Genomic DNA, 21452 nt, shown 5'->3' on the forward strand with positions numbered 1-21452 from the left:
TTTTTCTGAGCATGACACACTTTGGTGTAGCTCAAGAATGCCGGCATTACCTCATCGTCTTCTTATTTGCTTTCTCCCTTGTTGTCTGATTTTTTTTTTTTTTTTGGCCTTGGATGATCTACTTTTAAACCAAAAATGGGTTTGATCTTTTTTGCTTCTTGCAGCCAATGAGGAGTATTACCAGCTGCTGATGATCAACGACAGTCAGCCCTCTGGTCTGGACGTTTCTTCTTACACCATTGAGGAAATAGACAGCATCACATCTGAATATACTCTCAAAAACAACGTGAGACAAGTTTCTGTTAATGCATTTCATGCTGCATGAAGATTTATTTGAACTTTGATAGCTCATATGAACTCACCAATCAAACTTTGTCTTTCAACAGGACATTTTTGCGGTGGTAGTGTCTCTCATCACAGGAAGGATCATCTACATTTCTGATCAGGCTGCCTCCATCCTGAACTGCAAAAGAGACGTGTTCACTGACTCCAAGTTTGTGGAGTTTCTCACGCCGCAGGACGTCAGCGTGTTCTACAGCTTCACCACTCCATACCGCCTGCCCTCCTGGAGCATGTGCACTGGAGCAGGTACAAGGAGGGCATTTCACTTTGCAAAAGCAATATTCCATAGTCTCTAATTTTGTTAAAGACCCACTCCAATCATTTTTGACGTATTGCAAAGTTAGTGGTTATGTAATCATGATTATGCCTTTTTTAGGGAAAGCTATTTTTAAAAAGTTACATTTTCTAAAACATAGTTTCTGCAGAGCAGCAGTAGTCCAGCAGAAATTCACCTTTGAGTTGTGGGCGGAGCAACCCAGCCCCTCTTCCTCTCCCCATTGCTGAGAGCTCTCCCTCAGCAGGGAGGAGGGTATCTTTAACGTCACAAATACATTCTTTTTCAAACCACATGTTTTTCAGAAATACTCAGAAGTGCAATTCTGCAAAGCTTAATTTTGTATATTTTATATATTTGTCCTCTATCATTAGAAAAATGTTAAAAAACAGGCAAAAATGTGATTTTCATCGGAGTTTTGTCTTTAAATCAACTTGAAGTTAGCCCAGCATGAAATCACCACTCTGGAACACTCCACCTCCGCTTCATAAGCTTTATTTTAAGTTTGTGAAATCATGTAGATGAAGAAACTACCAGATCTTACCAAGCATGCAAAACAGCAGGGAAATCAGCTTTTACTGTGCTAAACTCAAGGACTCTGCTGGCCATCTGGCTGTGAAATCAGACACGTCAACAAGCACTGAACACAAAGCCAGTAAATCACAAGGCACCTTCATCAGTTTGTAAATTAAACTGGTGTCACCTGTAGAAACCAATCTGTGTTGGTTTATAGAGCACAAAAATAAGCCTTTTGTTCAGGCAAGGGTCTCTAACAGGGTCAGAGAGGAAGACATGCATGTATTTACAACATTATTTGCCTTAAAATGACAGCAACCTTGTCAGAACTGCAGTTTCTCATTCTGTGCCCTTTTCACCTCTGGAGGTCTTTGGTTTAATTCATGAAGTTAGAATTTGTCTCTCTTAAGGTTTATTGCATATGCAAGTCTGACATCTTTTCATGGCTGCAGGTGTTAAAAATATTTCCCTTCATTTGGCCAGATGGAGTTTTTGTTGAATTAAAACATTTTTTTCTCTATTTCAGAGTCATCCCCACCTGACTGCATACAGGAGAAGTCCTTTTTCTGTCGTATCAGGTGGGCTGGGGCTGGGTCATACACAAGCTTGAACCATCTGCTTCTTGAGCCTGTTTGCTGTTTTTATTCATATTCAGCGTAGTCTAGATGCCTTTCAATTAGCTTGTGAGATCAAAAATAGGACTCTTTTTCCTAGTCGTGCATAAAGTGATAGAAATTTAGAGTATCAAGGAAACCTTGATTAAATCTTATATATATATATATTTTATCTGTTCAATTGAATTTCATGTTATTGCATACTGCCCCCTGTGTTAAATATCAAAATAACTTGAAATCAGTGAATCCTGTCCTCCTGCTTCATTTGATATAAAAGTTTCTCTGATTTCATTTAGTGTTGGTAAAGAGAACGAGGGCGACCTGCGATACTATCCTTTCCGCATGACGCCTTACCTGATGAAGGTCCAGGACACACGCCACTCGGAGGACCAGTTCTGCTGCCTCCTCCTGGCTGAGAGGGTTCACTCCGGTTATGATGGTGAGAGCCTAACTGGAGGTTTGAGACAAGTTATAAATCTTCAAATAATAGAAAGAAATTGTCGAAATGTCTCCACTTCTTTAATTTAAAATTTTACTTTGGGTGTTTCATTTCCTTTTTCTTTTTTATATTTTTATTCACTCTTTGCATATGTTTTGTCCTTAATGTTTAATGTTAATGAACAAAATAGAGTTCTAAAGTTCGAAATACTGAATTTTTTTGTTCTTCATTAATGGTTACAGCCCCCAGAATTCCAACAGACAAGCGTATTTTCACCACCACACACACTCCGACTTGTGTATTCCAGGATGTAGATGAAAGGTGAGACACGGTTGGCATTTTTTTCTGAATTCTGCCCAGATTATAAGGACATAACTTGACCTTAAGTTATATTTTTAGGGCGGTTCCTCTTCTCGGGTACCTTCCTCAAGACCTGATTGGTACCCAAATTCTCCTTCACCTGCATCCGAATGACCGCCCAATGATGCTGGCCATCCATAGAAAAAGTCAGTCAGCTGCTTAAAAAAGAGAAAGAAAATACTCAAAACGAGCTTTTTTAAAATTAACGTCCTCATTTTTTTCAATTCTCTTTACAGTTGTTCAGCATGCTGGGCAGCCATTTGACCACTCATCATTACGCTTCTGTGCTCAAAATGGAGAATATATCATCCTCGACACAAGCTGGTCCAGCTTTGTCAACCCCTGGAGCCGGAAGGTCTCCTTTGTTATCGGAAAACACAAAGTCCGCATGTGAGTGTTTCTGGAATTACTGTTGTAACTGAGGACATGATGTTCAGTCGCAGTTGGGCTCCTGTATGTTTCAAAATGTGTAGAGTATTTTTTTTTCTTGTATGTAAACTCAAGGGGGCATCAAATTAAATAACTTGTGTTCTCATGTAACGCTGATGTGTTTGTGTCGCAGGGGTCCTGTGAATGAAGATGTTTTCATGAGCCCGGTCTGTGCCGACGGCCACATGAAGACCATGGACTCTGACGTCCAGGAGCTGACTGAGCAGATCCATCGGCTGCTGCTTCAGGTAACAGAGAATAAAAGACAGATCAGATAAAAAAAAAAAAAATTAGCATTGACAACATATCATCCATTAAAAATCTATTTTTTTTTCTTCAAATCATCGACTGGTCAGGGGACTGAAGTTGGAAATTAGCTTATGGCTAAATTCTGGCATATTTATTTTTTAATGGTTATTATTATGCAATGTCCTTTTCTCAATACATAAATGTACAAATAAATAGTTTATCACACACTTCCTTACAAATGTGGTTTCATTCAAAAATGAATGCCAACTTTCCACGCAAATATTTCTTTTCTGCATGTCTCGATAATCAATCAAACAAATTAATTTGTTTTTTTCTATGAAATTCCAATTTGGAAAAATGTTTCCCTTCCTGTGTGTGTCTTACCAGTCGGTTCACAACAGTGGGTCCAGCGGCTACAGCAGTCTGAACAGCAACGACCATCTCCTGAGCTTGACCTGCTCCAGTGAGAGTCTTAGCAACGATAATGGAAGCAAGCTGCAGCCAGAGGAAGGAGAAGCCAGCGGCAAAACCAGACTTGTGAGTATTTCTAAGTATAGTTTGTGTGTCAAACCACACCACCTTTAATTTAATACCAAGTGCGAGAAACCGTGAAGTTGCCGTCAAGGGAGGTTGTGAGTTTTCTGTTTTACTCTTGTTCTGTTTTTTACTTATTTTGACTCTTGTGTCTTTCTTTTACAGCGATCTTTTCAGGAAATTTGTAAGGGAATTCACCGTCAGAAGAGCCAGGAACAGCAATCTGCCAAATCCGACTGCAACAAACTCAACAAAGGTAAATCCCTTCTTGTGTGACTGTTGTTGGCAAAACACTGTGTTCGTCATATGTATTCCCTAACTCCTTTAAATTGCAGGGCCTGTAGAGAAAAGCCAACCTGTGGTTCGTGTTAAAGACTCTGCCCCTTCTATTAACCGGAGGGGAGCAAAGATGGAGGACGGCAGAGACCCTTTCCAGGATGAACTGGCTTTCAATTATCAGGGTGTCTACTCCTACCAGCAGATCAGCTGCCTGGACAGTGTTATAAGGTAGTCAAGCTTCTCATGAACATAAATTGACTTCACATTGAAGTTAAAGGAAGTAACTCAATGTTGTATATACAAACGCAAAGAGAATGACGCCCCATTTCAATATAGGGGATGCAAAGTGAAGGGAGTGACCCTTTTTGTTGGTGATCCCTGTAGGTACTTGGAGAGTTGTAACATTCCTGTCACCATGAAGAGGAAGTGCCAGTCCTCGTCCAACACCACATCCTCTAACTCGGACGAAGACAGGCAGAAAGGGCCCACCAGCATGCAAGTGTCTAGAGGTAAAGGAGAAAACTTCATTTAAGAAAACCTATTCATATCCTACCATACTATGGCCTTCTCACAACTCTTCTCTCCAAGACTCAGAAAAATGCCAGATCTTCATCAGATGCTCTTGTTCTCTGTTCTCTATCGTAGAGCCAGTGTTATTGAAGGATCAGTCTGCTCTCTCTGCTCGGGATGATCCTGACAAAAAGTCCACTAATGCGACCACAGCGGTAGTGGGCACTCAGCTGCCCCTATCTGTTCCAAACAAACCAGAAAGCGTGGTGTCCATAACCAGCCAGTGCAGCTACAGTAGCACCATAGTACATGTTGGGGACAAGAAACCTCAGCCAGAGTCAGGTACAGTGGCTTAAGGAAAAAAAAAACAACCATCCACCTTCAACCAGGTTTCCACTGGTCTTCTACATGTTTGTACTCAAACTCTGCAGATGCAAAGACAAACCATCATGCTGACAAACATGAATATGGACAAAACTACAAACAAAACATAACACTTTCATTCAAAAGTGAAGAGCTTCTAGCTATCCTGAGCAAACGTTCTTTATTTCAGTCTTATGCAGATTTTTTTAGTCAAGTTACTTTTGGATTTTTTGTTTTCTAATAACGTGTTCAAACTCCTGAAAGAAAGAGACTTTCAGAGTAAGAAATGACCTAAGATTTTCTGTGCCTTTACAGTTCATATTTTATATTCTTGGCTGCTAGTAACTACAACAAAGAGAGCTGACTCCCACTGCGTAGCTCCTGCATCTTCAAAAGATGGAGGGCTTTAGCTGACTCCTCTGCTTGATGAAAATTTGGGAGTCGGGCTCCAAGCCAAGACCACATCTTTGTTTTCTCAAATTTCCATCTCACTTTATTTATCCAAATGATGTGTATATATATTAAGGAAACATAAAGTAATCTAATTTTTGAAATATCAGTTGAAACTCAGAGCAAATGCCCAAAATTCCCCAAAAGGCATCAAATCTTCCAAGTTGATGTGAACATTTGAGAATTTCATAAAGGAAAAACTACCTCAACTTACTGCCATTATACGTGAATACAGTGGTCCCTCATTTATTTGCGATGGTTATGTTCTAAAAAGAAAAGAAAAAACCTGTGACAGGTGAAATGCATGAAGAAATCAACTTAATCTTTTACAAATATCATACTTTAAATGTTTAAGGATAGTAATACACACTTTATACACTTTTCCCAGACATTTTCAGACATTTTTCTCTAGTTATTTAAACTCTCAAAGTTCAAACCCCCATAGCAAATAGAAAATAGGTCTTGAATAAAGTTTGGCAAATGGCAAATTCTGTACAGCAGACACATTGGTAGACAGTAGTCTACAGCCAATCAGGGCGCAGATCACAATGCGCTTTAGAAAAAAAGTTTTTTAAAAAAGTAAAAAAAAAAAGCATGCAAAATTGCACCAAAAAAAAAATCAGTGACTGCAATATAATGAGGGACCGATGTATTTATACAAGCAATAGACTTGTGGAGTACTTATTTGCCTACATAAAATATGGTAAAAAACTCTAGAAAATAGAATTTATTTTAAAAATGAGATGAGTGTTGTCTAGCATCACTGTATTGTGTTTAATGTTAATAACTGTATTGCTTCCCTATGTTTTCATTGTGTTAGTGAACATCTATGCTGTGCAGCTGCTTCATGGATTCTAATTTCTTTGAAATTGGTTCCTTTGTGGATTTCATTTGCTTCCAACGTCTTTGTTTCTCTGCCTGTAATTTGAGCTTCTCGCAGTTCAAATGCTTGAAAATTACAGCGTCTGCCAAATATAAATGTATGTGACGTCTGAAATCTTTCTTCTGCTTTGGTAAAAACTTCATGAAGTACCTGTTTTAGTCCACAACTGCTGCTTCCTCTGCTTGTCTTAGTGCCGCCATCACTCTAAATGGTGAACAGCCGTTCCCGTCGGCTAAAGTTGTGCTTTCACTGCTGTCTGTGCAGAAATAACAGAGGATGTTCCAGGAGCAGGAGAGGTGCTTGAATACTGCAAGAACCCCGGAGCTCCTCCTTGTGTGGTTTCTCCTCCCAGCCAGGGGAAGGAGTCCTACAGGAAACTGGGCCTGACTAAGGAGGTGTTGGCAGCTCACACTCAGAAAGAGGAGCAGCTTTTTCTGTGTCGGTTTAAAGATCATTGTGGACTTGATGCTCTCAAACCAAAGTGCTCTCAGTGTCTGGAGCCTCAAGGAGGGGAGATCAGGAGCAACGGTATGATTAGGACCTTTCTGGGTCACCCCACCCCAAGTTTGACAGTTAACTACTAGTGACACCTAGTGGTCACTTAGTAATTACAAACAACTGTTATTTTTTTCCTATTTTCTTTTTTTAATATTTATAAATGTTACAAATATTGTGAAAGATAAATATATTAAAGATGCCAAAATTCTTAGTTTAGAACTGAACCATAATTATGTTACACAATTTTTTGTATTTGTTGAAATTGTCAAACACCTTTTATGCTAAATTCCATATGTTTAATGTTGTTTTATTACAATACACAATGCTTAGTAAAAGCAAGCTGAAAGCTTTTTCTTCATCATTACTTTTCATTGGCAAATTAAAAAAAAAAGCTTTTTAATGACATTTTTATTTTTTTGTTGGCTTTTTGGAATACAAAAATTCATATATATGAACCAAAACAAAAAAGTGACCAAGGTTTGAACCAAATCATTGAACACATCACGACACATTCTTGCACAAATTAACAAACCCCAATAATTCTTAAGGGTTTTCCTCCTCCCCAATATATTTCTCTAATGCTTTATATTGAAAAAATAATTCAGAGTAAAGTTTATACCCTTTGTTATATCCTTAGTTTCTGGGAAGCATGACTCAGCAGTTTTTGTTTTTCTTCTATGATCTTAGCTCGACGTGTCACCCAACCAGGCAGACAGGAAAGACCACCTGCAGAACTGCCCCCGCGCCGAGGACCACGGAAAAAGAAATCCAAGTCAAAGCGAGCGAAGCGCATCACCTCCACTGAAAATAAAGCAGTCAAACAGGCACTGCCGCAGCCTCCCCAGCCAAAGCAGGTCCCTAAACACCCCGCAGGTCCCCCCCATGATGCCTCGCAGTCTATCCCCCCCACAGTACATCCCTCCATGCTACAAGGCATGCCCCTGCAGCTGTACCCCACCGTCAGCCCCTCATCTCCACCCACAGAGGCCACACAGCAAGGCTTTATGGGGGCCCAAAATTCTCCTTTTGCTCCCATGATGGCACCTGTTGTTGCTTTTCTTATGCCTAACTACCTGTACCCTGCAATGGCTTCTGGACATCTACTGCCTTTCCAGCCAGTAGTCCATGCTGGGGACACTCCCACCCACATGCAGCCAGCGGGTCAGGCCGCCTTTCTGGGCCAATGTAACCCCACACCACAGTCTGTCCCCGGCAATCAGAACCAGTTAAACTCCAGCAACTCCTTTGCCCCGTTAGCAGGCTACATAACGCCGTCGTTTTATTTCCCATCACCCTCGGAAACCCCCAAGCCTCAAGCAGAGATGCTCTCGCGTTCCTCCACACCAGAGTCCGGTGAAGCAGGAAGTGAGGCGTCCCCTCCTTTGTTCCAGTCTCGCTGCAGCTCCCCCCTCAACCTGCTGGAGCTGGAACTCTCTGTGGACAGGCAGGACAACCCTGGTCTCACCTCCGGAGGACACATGACGGAAAGGGAGAGAGGAGGAAGCATCTGCCAGGCCAAGGAGAGGGATCTGAAACAGGTAAAGAAAAGTTTCTTCTTCTTTTATGTTTTCCGTCAAGTCTCTCCAGCTGGGTCCTGAGCTTGACCATCGTAGTCCAGATCAGCTGATAAGTTGTGGTTTGTCCCCCCTAAGAGGATCACAGGTCACTAACACTTTGTGGATTTACCAATAACATCACAGCAATTTATACAAAAATACACATGATAAAAAATTTCAAAAGCATTTCTCTGTTGTATTTCTATGGCCTGTAAATATCAAAGCAGTCAAAGCTGCTGCGATGATTTGTGGCACTGGGTGTTAACACATGATGTTATTATTCCTTACACCCTTTAGCCCTCTCTCAGTCTCCTTGGTCCTCCTGGACCCTTGTATTTCGAGGGTACATCCAGTGTCTATGAGCGTTTGTCTTGGGATAAAGTGTGGTCTAGGCTGTGGGCTTGGAGCGACGAGGTAGGCATATCATCAAAAAACCGCCACACTTCTCCATTTTCACACAATCCAGATTCTTTATGTCAGCTTGAACAGCTTCTCTTTATGCATTCATGTGACCTGTGATTTCTACTGTAACCTGCATTGTTCTTGTTTGTTCAGAAGAGAGCCGAGACTGCCATTGATTGTGAATCCATAAAAATAGTAACACAACTGAACTACAGCTCTTCAGAATAACCTTGAAATTTGGCCTGTGCTGTCATAATTGTGCTTTGAGCCTTACTTCAGTCTTAACTTCATAATTATATATTGTGTTCTAAATTCAGATTTTTAAATAATGTGTAATTGTTAAACCAGAGTAATCCCTATTTAGGATGTCAAAGCATTTGTAACAACACAATATCCTAAATGTGTTAGCAGTTTAGTATCAGTTTACACCGTTTTTTTTAATAGAAAAAACTAAATAGCATTATTTGCCCTACGTTAAAAAAAATTACAGTTTGGGTTTTATCTACACTTCCCTAAATCGTCCCATACTGTCATTCACTTATTTAAAAGCTAAAAAACACCTTGGTACACAGAGTTGGTTCATGTCCATGAAGAAGATGAATAATGTTCAGTTTACTTCCCGCTGAGTCAAGATGCAAAGACTTTAAAAGATTTGTTTCAGCGCAAAAGAAACCTGCTTTTCCTTCTCCATTCCTTTTCTGAGCTTCAGCTGGCAAGAGATCTTTAACAATGTGGAGCTTTTTCTCCTTATGCCTTAGTCACAACTGCCCTTATGGCTGGATATGAGCTGTCTGCTAGGAAAAAATGGGTCAACTTATCACAGTCGTAGACCGTTCTGTGAGCCCGTGGAGCGAAAATGTTCATGCAAGTTTTTTATTGGCCTTCTGCGAGTGACAGGTTGTAGTGGACACTTAACACCCAAGGGTTAAGAAAGGATGAAGTATGTAAGATAATAATAAAAAACTTTATTTGTATAGCAGGGGTTTTGTGCAGATGTTTCATTTCTTCAACTCCCCCTAAGTTTAGCACTTTGCACGGAGAGCCTGTTAGTGCTGTTCAAGTGATAACAGCACACTCCTTGCATGCAAACTGACTGCTAGAATTTAGGATGTTAGACAATCAGAATGTAGTTTGTGTGGTTGTCCACAGCACTAAGGTATCACCTGCATGCAGTATTTGCAGCTTGTCAGTAAAGAGTCACCTGTACGTCACAAGTCAGAGCAACTTTCGTCATCCCTGCAAAAAAAATTGTATTTGTTTTCTTGAGGTTTTTTTTTTCTTTTCTCTTTGCTGTTTGTAACTTGTAGTTTATCAGATTTAAATGAACTTTGATGGTAAGCTGGAGATTTGTTGACCTGGAAACTTGATTATCAACCAGGAATTAAAGTCCAGGATGCAAAGCTGCAATTGGTACCGCGTCCTGTACCTCAAAGATGCAGCGGACAGTCAGAGCGCTATCGTCTGCCTACTCTGTAATGGTGTCGGTTCATCTTTATTTATTTATTTTTTTTTTTTGCAGAGAAGTTCACGTGGTAACGATGTTAACAGCGATGCCAACTCCTCATCCAGCGACATGTTGGAGATCCTTCTCCAAGAGGACTCCTGCTCAGCCACCTCAGGCTCGATGGGGTCGGGATCCAACGGCTGCGGCACCTCGGCCAGCGGGACGTCGCAGAGCAGGACATCAGCCAGTGGAGCCTCAGCAAGTGGGGTTTCAGACAGTCGCTCAGGTCTGTACATGTCAGCCTGTTTTGGAAGAGTACGCTGAATTAAAAAAAAGATAAAAACTGTTTTCTAAAGAATACACTTTAGGATAAACAGGTACTGTTAGGATGTATTCATTTATTTATTTAAATTAGGACAGTGCTAACTCATCAATCTTTAGCATAACAAAAACATAAAAATCCCAGAAATAGCACAAATGCTAAATTACATCTGTTGTCCTAAGACAGACAAAGAAAAAAACATATAAACATTGAACATATTGAGAACTTTTGACAACAGACAAAAGTGAAAACGTAGCTTATATAGATTTTTATCTCATAATGTCTGTCTTGTAACTGCATTTCTCCAAATATATAGAATATATTTATTTCTTTTTAGGAAGCAACAACAGCAGCAACTACTTTGGCAGCGTGGACTCATCTCAGAGAAGCCAGAAACCGAAGAGTACCTTGAGCAAAAGTGAGGGAATGCCTGTGGAGATGGAGCAGAGTGAGCAGGTCATCAAGTGCGTTCTACAGGACCCACTCTGGCGGCTCATGGCCAACACAGATGAGAAAACCATGTTGACCTATCAGCTGCCCTCACGGTGAGTTCAGGGGGAAATGGACAATTAGAGCTTTAACTGCGACTTTTTGAACATTGAAAACTGTTTTGTGTGAGGAATGAACTGCAATTGGTGTTGGATCACATGGACCACTAGGTGTCACTCTGACATCCCATTTGTTTGTAAAAGAGTCTTTTTATTGAAGCATTTTGTAAATTAGAAAGTATTTTTTTCTATGACTTGAGTGTTGTAGAAAGTTGGCAAAAATAAAAACGGTCAAAGATCATACTAATATATTTTTATCAATATTTTTAGGGAATTTTGAGTTTGGCAGATGAGAATGTAAACTAATGATGGTTTTGTTTTTGCTTGAATCTGCAGTAACTTACAGAATGTGCTCGCAGAAGACAAAGAGAAGCTCAGGCTGCTGCAGAAGTGCCAGCCTCGCTTCTCTGAGGAGCAGAGAAAGGAACTTGTGGATGTCCATCCATGGATGAAAAAGGGAGGTTTGCCCAAAGCCATAGATATTAAGGTAAATCAGAATTCCAGGATACTGCAGAGGACGTCTCTCTGCTTTAGGCCTGATCTGATAGCCAGTTGGGTTTGTTTTCCAGGGCTGCTCCTGCTGTGATAATACCTCAGAGGCGGCACAGGAAGTTGGTCTGCCAGAGCTGGATCTAAGCGATGCAGAAACCAGGGAACTCAGCTGCCTGCAGATGTCTGTAGAAGATCCCCTTAATTCTTCTGATAAAAGTTTTCAAAGTCCTCAGATCCAAGTAACAAGACAGCAAACTGATGCTGAAGAGCCTGTTGTTACCTGACAGCCTGGTATTACTTCAAACTGTGAAGAGTTTTTTTGTTTTGTTTTTTTTTTAGAAAGAAGGGCTCTTACTTTTTATGGCTCATTGTTTAATTTGGAAACCTTGGAACTATGTAAATATAAGTTGTGGCCATAAAAATATGTTGTTTTTTAAGCCACACTTGGTATTTTCAGAGTAACTGCTGGATCTCTTGGACTAAATTTATTAATGAATGTGTTTAATAGTTGCACAAAGTTTGTTGCACCTTTAACCTTTTTTTTTTGCACCAACAAATGGATTTGATAAGATTCTACAGATGTGGGCAGATGGGATCTGAAAACTCTTTATTTGTGTTTTGTGAGCTACAACACTGTACTTTGCCAGCATGCTGGAAGGGGTGTTAAGTCACTTGTTACACATCAAGCACCAAATGTGCACTTCAGGGGCTGCAGCAACAGGAAAAAATCTTTGAGAAATTAAGTTTTTGCTCATAATGAAGCAAAAGTAACTGCACTGTAGTGACAACCCCATCAAAGCACATTCACACTAGGAAAATGTATGGAAGACTCTGACTGAATGCTCCAATGTTAAACCACTGTTTGAAACATAGAGCATTATTAGGTTTATAAATTTTTCTTCCAAATAATTGGAGAATAAGGTGAACATCTGAAGATCGTACATCACTAAAAAAAAACAAAAAAACATACACGATGCCATCTATGAGCATTTTTACATAGGCCTAATAATCTCACCAAATATAATTTTTCATTCTCTTCAGAGTCTTTTTTCCTGTTACTAAATGCTGTTTAACTTGCATTTAGTCATCTTTACTGCACAGAACACAGCATTTGTTCCAGATGTGAAGTTTAAATAAGCTGCTTTATTTTGAAGCTTGCCTAAATGTTTGTACGTGTGTCTATAAATATATATTTTTATGCTTTTGTAAATGACATCTGACAAAAAGAGAAGAAAAAAAAGTACTAAGTTATTGAAAACCAAGCAGGACCAAATGACTAATATTAAGAAAAAAATGTTAGTTTTGTACATCAAGACATTTCCCTACCTAAAGGTGTTATTTAGGTTTTATAGTGAATGTGTACCCCACTTTAATAAAATGCATGCCGTCTTATTAACATGTTCTACAAGGCTGATTTTAAGGGGTACTGGGGTGTAAAAGCAGCTCAGACAGTTGAGGGGGTTGCAGGATTTTAGAACTATGTTATAAAGAATAGGTGCTCCTTCTGTGCAACTTTATCAAAGTCCAGTTTTGACATTTGTCGTTCTATCTGAACATAAAAAAGCAAAGCACCTTTTTAAATTTTATTTTGTTGACCTTTTTTTTCTTATTTGACACTAAGTTTATTTTTCTCAAATAAAATTTTGCCAAATGATAAAAAAGGTGTCATGGCTTGTTTACTTCTATTGAACAAATTAGAATAGACTATTTGAAGTATATTAAAGTTTGCTAAATAACATATTTGAATTTAAAAAAGCTCCAAAGACCTTGATGTATGAATTTAATGTAAGGTGTGAACTTATTTCTGGACCTTCTCATACAAATTCTCCTGATCAAAGTCTCCCTCCACTCTCTGAGTGCAAACATGTATGAATGGGTGTCCTGCTTTTGTCATCCCCAGAGGACTTGCAAATTCACTCTGTTATGTGACCTGATTGTCCTCCTCCTCCTCCTTTGGCAGTTTGCTGCAGCTGTCATATAATAACAATAATTTTCTGATGATTACGTGAGTTATGTTTGCAGGAGAAAATGTGTCTGAGAGCTTTTCAGATAAAATATGTTACTGCTTGATGCCAAATTTGTCAGCAAACTTTAGGACAGTGCAAATCACTTCAATAAACTTGAATGAATGCTATTAGCAAAGTGCGGCCAGAAGATCTATCCATCTTAGTGCGGTGGGGATTTGTCTAATTTTTGTCATATTTCCATGTTGTGAAGCAAAGTTGTGTTTGCGTCACAGGTCGATGTGTTTGTGTCCTGTCTGCTGAATTGCTGGTGATATTGGTTTGCTTGCTTCCAGTTGTTTTGTGCACCTTCTGTGGCATTTACATGCAATTCTATACTTTTAGAACTGTTGTGGAACAGAAGATTAGAATATGGGCTTTAGGCTTATACTAAAAACAAACAACCATGACAGTAGATTAAACCTTTTACCATCATTTTTACCAACAAAACTATAAACTCATTATATTCATTCAAACCCTTTGCATTTTTCTTCAAAGCCAAAGAACCTCACTGGAGGGATAAAAGAGCCCCATGTGGATCCAGCCTCTGGTCTAGGCTCTGGGGCTAATATATCTATGGTTTGATCTCACTCCCGGCACAATGTCATCCATCCAGAACCGCCATGTTTTATCATTACGGACCAATTTCATGAACTTCTTTTGTATCACAAATACATCTTAACTCAAATTCCTAGGATCTCTCCTGACTTATGTTTTTGAGTTACCTTGAACTCATTGTTAAGGGGTCCAGATGACCCGATCCTTACATTGACGTGTTATCCATACCATGACAAAGGTGGGTAAAGGTGAAGAGGATTTCATGTAATCCATGGACACCACTGAAGATCACAAATCATTGAAGAAAAAAGGTTCATCGCACTTTCTTGTGGGGTCTAGATGACCCAACTAAAGTGCCCAGGATAGCACAAAGGTTAAGAAAGAAAAACAATCTGTACTAAGTCAAAGAAAAGCCTTTCAAATGAAAATTATGCAAAATTATCACTGAAACAAAAATAAAAATAAAACAACCCACCAAAGCATTCAAGATCAATTTTACCAGTTGAAAGCACTACCTCTACAGTACTACAAAAAACACAGCAGACATGTTATTCCTGAACAACATAGAACCTCTTAGACATCCCAGATTTAAACTTTGCCGGTATGGCAACTTTTAACCCTTGTGCTATCTTAGATGACCCCACCCTTACATTCACGTGTTATTCCTACCATGACAAAGGTGGATAAAGGTGAAGAGGATTTCATGTAATCCATGGACACCAGTGAAGATCACAAATCATTGAAGAAAAAAGGTTCATCGCACTGTCTTGTGGGGTCTAGATGACCCAACTCCCAACGTTAAAAGTGCCTAGGATACCACAAGGCTTAATCAAAACAGTTTTTAAAGAAATCCCATTAAGCAAACAGTATACCTAAACGTTTAAGTGTTAAAATTAGTATAATGTGGGCGCCAATACAAAAAAAAAAATTAAAATGTTGATGTGTACGTTTTTCAAAAGTAGGTAGTTGTCCTAATTTATGGAAGACATTACATGCACCATGTTTGCAGTCAGTCAAAACAAATTTAAGGACTCTTTTATTTAAACCTCTGGACAATAATGTTGATGTGTAGTGTTTTCTTCTACCTTTTTTAATGTTTTGTAATACCTAATAAAGTTTCTGAAAAATAAATAAATGATAAAATATGACACTTTTTGAACTTTATTAGCAACTCCCAAAGAACTAACATGAGCTCGTGTGCGCCCTCTTCAGTCGTGACAGAGCTACTGCCTGCCTGAGCTTGTGTCTTGTCAAATCTGAATAATACTGTAAATAAGTGATCTGTGAACTACATTAACTGTTGTATAAAAAGTGAAGACATATAACAATATTATCTATGGATAACCTTGTAATAAAGCCTTAAACTAGCAGCACACAGAGTTAGCAAAAGGCACCTGCTCAACCCAGTTTGCTCTGTGCTGCCAACTCTGCAACTGAACAAAAATATACCAAAAATACAGTCATTTTGATTATAAAAATGATTGAATGATTGAAATCATACAGAAATTGCATTTATAGCACAGATTAGTTGAAAAATATTTATTTTATCAGTAGTATAAAACTTGTCATGGCAGGTGCTATTGCCATTATAACCTTTTTGGGCTAAACGGATGCATTTGGATCATTCTGTTGTATTTTGCAAAGTTTTAAAGTCACTTTTATGAGTCTCATTTAATCTGAACAAATTACCTGGAAAAAAGAAATGTAAATAAGACCTTAAAGTTTCAAGGCAATTTGGCTTGAGTCAGCTATTAGATGTTGAGACGTCTATCCCACATTATCCAGGCCTTCCAAACAGGAAGTCTCCCCGATGACGGAGAGCTCTGCTGTAAACCCCCTCACTGATTTTCTCTTTCTCTTGCTTTTTCACTTGTTGTCACTCTTAGTGTTGTTCTGTGATCTGTGTTAAAACTGACACTTTGAAATGAATCACAAGAACAAAACAGATCACAGAGGCTTCCAAACTTTTGCCTTTTGTTATTCGTAAAGCAAAGCCGCAGGAGCTGATGGCGCCAAAGCAGAAAAGAGACTTTTATTCTTAAGATGCTGTGCTTCTTCTTCCTGAGATGCACACAATTCACATGCATTTGGATTGTCATAAAATTAGATCAAGTACTTTTTGCTTATAAATTCAGCTTGTCTTTGAAAATCACAGCAAATACACTAAAGCACAAGAGCATGGCACACTCTTCAAAAGCAAAATCTTAAGCGAAACATGACAGGGCAACTTAGGTACCAAGTTATCTTTGAAAAACAAGCATCTATGAGCTCAAGAAGAGCCATATATGGAGTGAGCAGATTACTCACTTCACACCTCACAAATGCCTAGGATGTGCTGAGCGAGAGAGAGTGCACAAATGGGCCCACAGTTGCAGAGTAATAGCTAATATTGTAGCAGATGAGGGTGGGTGGTTTGTGGGATCCTTGAGTGTGAAATGTGCCTGCTTTTTTCTGCAAATGAAATTTAAAATAAACCCATTTGTTAGAAAGTTATTTATTGAAGGGGAGAAAGGTGGCTCACTAAGTCATCTATAAATAAAAGTTGCAGGAAGAAAATAACTTAGGTTAGTGGGACAGCTATTGTCTTTGACACAAGTACATATTTACAAATGCATTTATACCCTATAGGAGGGCCACATATTTTCATTAAGCCCTACGTGAATGTATTTATTAGATAGTTTATTTCTAGCTAAATGCTTGACAAAATGTGTTTTGTCACATGCTAAGGTCTTTCCCAAAAACTGATCATTTGACTTGTTCTACCATGGTCTCCACAGAACTTTTGAAAAATGTACGCCATGCGGCGTTCCGTGGCTCTCTCTTCCCTCTTCTGAGTTTGAACGCTGACTGTGCTCCGAGTCCGTTTCATCCAGATCAGAGCTGAGGTCATCAGTGGAGGAGGCAAAAGGTGAAGGGGACACCCCGGCCATCTGCAGCCTGTCATGCGGCGCATAAGTGCTGTTACGGCCAGGGTGGTGTGATGCAGCGTCCGGTACCAAGTTCTGCTCATTCAGGGGCAAGCTCTCCAGAAGGTGGTTCAACAACTCCGCAGACAGTTCTTGGTCTATCCCCGGACAACTGGACATGAACGTGTGCACGTCGTGCATGCACTGGATGTAGCCAGCAGCAAAACGCTCACATGCCTCTCGGTTTACTGCGTCCACATCTGAGGAAAACATACAAGACCACCAACATTGAGACTGTGTGCCAAAACACAAATCATCTGATTTCTCAATTAATCTGATTATTGAATTGATCATGTAAACAGATAAAACTGCCATTCATTGTCCTATAGCTGGCATTAATGTAAAATGGTAAATGATGTATCCTTATTTCATGCTTTTCTAGCTTCCTTGAAGGACCACTTCACAGTCACACAGTCCCATTTACCCATGCACTCTCGTTCACACAATAAAGGTGGCTCAGCTTGAACATACCAAATAACTATAGTTTATAGCTTTTTTTTAAACAGGCCCATTTGAAATGAATTGTCACCTGCTCCATATCTTAATGGAAAACAGCTGAAGTTATTATTGCATTAGAAAGTAAATATTTAATTCAATTCAATTTATATACCGGTAGCCCAAATTCACAACAACAGTAAAACATAAAATCAAAAGGATCATGAATACATAGAATTCAATTGGAAAACACTAAATTGAACTAACAAACTGACTAAACTAAACTGGACATCCATGCCCTTAGACCCTCCTTCGCAGTAAGGAAAAACTCCTAAAAAAAACGGATTCTGGAAAAAACGAAGAAACCTCAGGGGTGCCCACATGAAGGAGGGATCCTCCCCCAGGACGGGCAGGAGATTTACCAGAACTCATAGAGAAGAATTAACTTATCAAACTCTATAACTACATATTTAACCCTTGTGCTATCCTAGGCATTTTAACATTGGGAGTTGGGTCATCTAGACCCACTAGACAGTGCGCTAAACCTTTTTTCTTCAATGATTTGCGATCTTCACTGGTGTCCATGAATTACAAGAAATCTTTCCACCTTTATCCACCTTTGTCATGGTAGGGAGAACACGTTAATGTAAGGGTGGGGTCATCCAAGATAGCACAAGGGTTAAAGTCCAGCAGACGAACTTCATCCAGACGGAGTTTGGGGGGACGGCCGGCGGCGTGAGTCGCGCCGGAGAGAGGATCCACAGCCAGGTGTAGGAGCAGGAGCAGAGACGAGGTTCAAGCCCAGGCCACATGTGCAGTGAAAATGTTGTGTTTTTTGTTTTTTTTGGAACTGCGTAAGAATGAAATAATGTCTAACCCCTCTAGTATTTTGAGTGCAGTAAAAGCAGCTTTGTTTTTGAAATCCTGGGACGTGGAAACCACAATTTTCTGGATTGAGTTTGCTCCACCGCAGTGTAATTATTTTAAGCCTTATCACTTGAGATAAGCAAAAATTGAATGGAACGATTTGCACGTGATTGCACTATAGGGGTAAAATTCCAGTCTTAGATGATGTCATCATCTTGTGTCATATTTCATAGAAATTGGGGCAATTCCCTTCCGATGACCTTGCAACCAGTGTGACCCAAGAGATTACAAATCACTATGAAGTATAAACAGGCTCTAGTCGTTCATAATAATTATAGGATAAATGGCGTGATATGCATGCTATTGTACTACGGGGGTAAAATTCCTGTCTTAGATCATGTCATCATCTTGTGCCACATTTTGCAGCAATTGGAGTGGTTCCCTTTGGATAACCTTGCAACCTGAGTGATTACAAATTGCAATGGAGGATAAGCTGGCCATGAAAACCTACAACCAGGAGCAAAGTGGGGTTCAGCATCTTTTTGTGACTTTGAAAAATCTGACTAACACATCTAGATGTCTTCACAATATTTTTATTTCTTCCTGAATGTATCAAATCAAACAGATCCAATGTCAATATTGCAGATATAAGATTTTTAGGATTTTGTCCCATTCCAGTCATCTTCTGATCTAATTTCAAAGCGTTTCCAGTGGTCTTTTAATTATTTTTATCCCATTATTAGCCAAAATCAAAAAACCTGTGTCGTTTTCTAAGACATCGTTTCTGCAAAGCAACAGAACTTCAGAAAATTGATCAGTTTCCCATCATACCTTTGTTTACATTCTACTGAAATATTCAAGAGGCCATTTTATTCTTCATTTTCTCTATGTATGTCCTCCATCAAGAGAAAAATGTTCCAAGAACATTTTAAAAACACCATTTTCATTGGAGTGTGTTTCTAAGGGGTTCATTAAAGGTTAATTAAAACTCTACTCCAATTGGCTGAGCTGTGGCCTTAGCACAGCTTTAATTATAATATTATTACGCCACCAACTTTAAGTACGAACTATATTTCTTAAAAAATACTGCGGTAGGTAACGTTTTAGTCGATTAATGTTAGTTTTATGATTGGAAAACGTCCCACGCGCGTCACTCTTACCTTGATCACGGTTCTGCATGACGCTCTCCACCCGGTTAACGGTCACCTCCAGCACCTCCGCGTTCTCCATCTTCGCATGTAGCTAGATTTAAAAACACATTTATGGCACAAAACGTATTGAATAACTAAAGTGTTTGGAGACGAAATCTTACGTCAGCATCCGCGACGAGAAGCCTGAGTTCGTGTAAACTGTCGTTGATGCGGGCCCGCCGCCTCTTTTCCACCAGAGGTTTCCTCATCATCATGATCTGCCAGAGAGGAACAGGAGCAGAGCGAGGTCACCGGGTCAGCCCCACCGCGCTCGGGCCTGCAGACGTGTCCGCTCCCGCTCTTACCTTCCTGTCGGCCGGACCTCCGTCTGCTCCGGGCCTTCTGCTCATGCTGCTCGCCTCGTGTCAGGAGGATGCGGGGTAATCCGGAGAGCCGTTGGAGGCTGTCAGAGGCGCAGATGGGACGCAGGGAGAGGAAGAGCCGTTGATGCTGCTGCTGTCTGAGGGGGTCGGGGGGGGGGGGGGGGCGTCCACACCACTGAGGGTCATTTGCATGTGAATCAGGGGTTTAAGATAGGAGGGAGGGGGGGTCATTGGATTCTCCTCCCTCTGAAAGAATCAAAGTGTGTTTGAACTTTAGAGCCATTTCCAGGAAATGTCAGAAGTTTCTTTAGCATCTGTGGGTAAAGAGTCTGTTTTCATGTTCACCACAAATGTGATCAATTATTTTTTAAGTTATGATATAATGTGTCATTTTTTTTCTGGTAATCCCAGTAATCTGACTTTGTGAAAACTGCCTTTGCACACACAACGATTTTTATCCCCATAGTTCTCACAGGGGGGGTCGTTCACTTTGCTAAAAATTCATTTTTGCCAGGTGTGTGCCACCAAATATTGGTGACTTTTTGAGTAAGCGGCAGTGGTCACATTCTCGCTCAAAGGCGCAGAAACCTTTCCGACTGTGAAAACAATATGGTCCTTGCAGTCAGGGACCACTGCAGGCCATGATAATGATGAAACAAAGCAGATACAATATAGAAGTGTCTGAGGTTAGGACCAATGTCTTTCTTTGTTTGTTGTGTTTTACTACACATTGGTCGTGTCTTCTTGGGCTTATTCCTTTCCTCTGAGGGCTTTTTAAACCTTTTTGAGTTTTTGTCCATCGTTGCGAAAACAATACGGTCTTGGCAGTCCTTGACCATAATAGTATAGACACATGTTGGAAAATGAGCAGGTAGAAGCTTAGCTTATTAAAGCCTGTCCATTAAAAAAGGAAGAAAGAAAGAAAGTTAGCAAAAACAAAATCAAACAAAAAATCTACATTACTTAATTATATTTGGCTAATTCATGTGGTAAAATTGTGGCAACAACTTAACCCTTTAGAGCCTCAAGGGCCAAATGAGAAGAATAGATTTATTTGTTTATAAGATAACAATTTCTTGTTTTGCTGTTAGCGTAATTTAAATTCAGAAGTTTACAATGACCATCTAATAGTGGATAATATGAAAAATTTCACATAAATGCAGGTTTAATATCTATTAAAAAGAAAAGAAAATTCTAGTCATCAAATCAGAAATTTATGTTATTTTAATATCTAGATATATTTACCTTCCAAGGAAATGAAAAGTATCCCATTGTAAAAATATATATATAAATAAATTGTTCATTTGAATGTAAAGTTATTGTAAGGGTTCAAAAATGCAGGCTGAAAGGTTGGCCATCACACCTTTTCACCAAATCTGTCCCTCTTTGCAAAAAGTATCGACCTAGCTGATTTAAACCGCTAGATTTAAAAGACGATTAAGTTGAAACATTGTGTTTTCAAGGGGGTCTTATTCTATGTACATTCAAGCACAGATGATAAAACGAAAGGTGAAAAAAATACCATAGAGTTTTAATCTACAGGACCACTTAACAGACAAATATCCACAAACAACAATTATATTTACCCTGACACACAAAGTTCACC

The 21452-nt window shown here is 39.5% G+C and overlaps 2 protein-coding genes across 5 annotated transcripts in view; one reads left to right on the forward strand and one right to left on the reverse strand.

Moving 5' to 3' along the window:
• Positions 1 to 12896, forward strand: part of LOC101161338 (period circadian protein homolog 2) — a 29764-nt gene extending 16868 nt beyond the window's left edge. Inside the window, exons 5-24 of one of the 4 annotated variants that reach the window (XM_020711098.1) lie at positions 165 to 286; positions 387 to 588; positions 1659 to 1710; positions 2043 to 2203; positions 2428 to 2506; positions 2585 to 2691; positions 2782 to 2935; positions 3108 to 3222; positions 3611 to 3760; positions 3923 to 4013; positions 4093 to 4264; positions 4421 to 4545; positions 4682 to 4888; positions 6507 to 6770; positions 7428 to 8278; positions 8594 to 8710; positions 10218 to 10428; positions 10802 to 11009; positions 11349 to 11499; positions 11582 to 12896. In XM_020711098.1, the coding sequence (XP_020566757.1) occupies positions 165 to 286; positions 387 to 588; positions 1659 to 1710; positions 2043 to 2203; positions 2428 to 2506; positions 2585 to 2691; positions 2782 to 2935; positions 3108 to 3222; positions 3611 to 3760; positions 3923 to 4013; positions 4093 to 4264; positions 4421 to 4545; positions 4682 to 4888; positions 6507 to 6770; positions 7428 to 8278; positions 8594 to 8710; positions 10218 to 10428; positions 10802 to 11009; positions 11349 to 11499; positions 11582 to 11788 (3746 nt within the window). In that variant the 3' untranslated portion in view covers positions 11789 to 12896. The remainder of the gene's footprint in view (positions 1 to 164; positions 287 to 386; positions 589 to 1658; positions 1711 to 2042; positions 2204 to 2427; positions 2507 to 2584; positions 2692 to 2781; positions 2936 to 3107; positions 3223 to 3610; positions 3761 to 3922; positions 4014 to 4092; positions 4265 to 4420; positions 4546 to 4681; positions 4889 to 6506; positions 6771 to 7427; positions 8279 to 8593; positions 8711 to 10217; positions 10429 to 10801; positions 11010 to 11348; positions 11500 to 11581) is intronic. The other 3 variants (XM_011486861.2, XM_020711099.1, XM_020711100.1) reach the window with 3 other exon arrangements.
• A 3928-nt stretch (positions 12897 to 16824) lies between these two features.
• Positions 16825 to 19873, reverse strand: LOC100049437 (Her13.1). The gene is given in 4 exon segments (NM_001104811.1): positions 16825 to 17231; positions 19494 to 19575; positions 19646 to 19741; positions 19829 to 19873. Coding segments are annotated over 4 exon segments (630 nt in total).
• Between the last annotated feature and the right edge of the window lie 1579 nt (positions 19874 to 21452).

Source organism: Oryzias latipes, chromosome 17 (genome assembly GCF_002234675.1).
Source record: "Oryzias latipes chromosome 17, ASM223467v1".
Lineage (NCBI taxonomy): Eukaryota > Metazoa > Chordata > Actinopteri > Beloniformes > Adrianichthyidae > Oryzias > Oryzias latipes.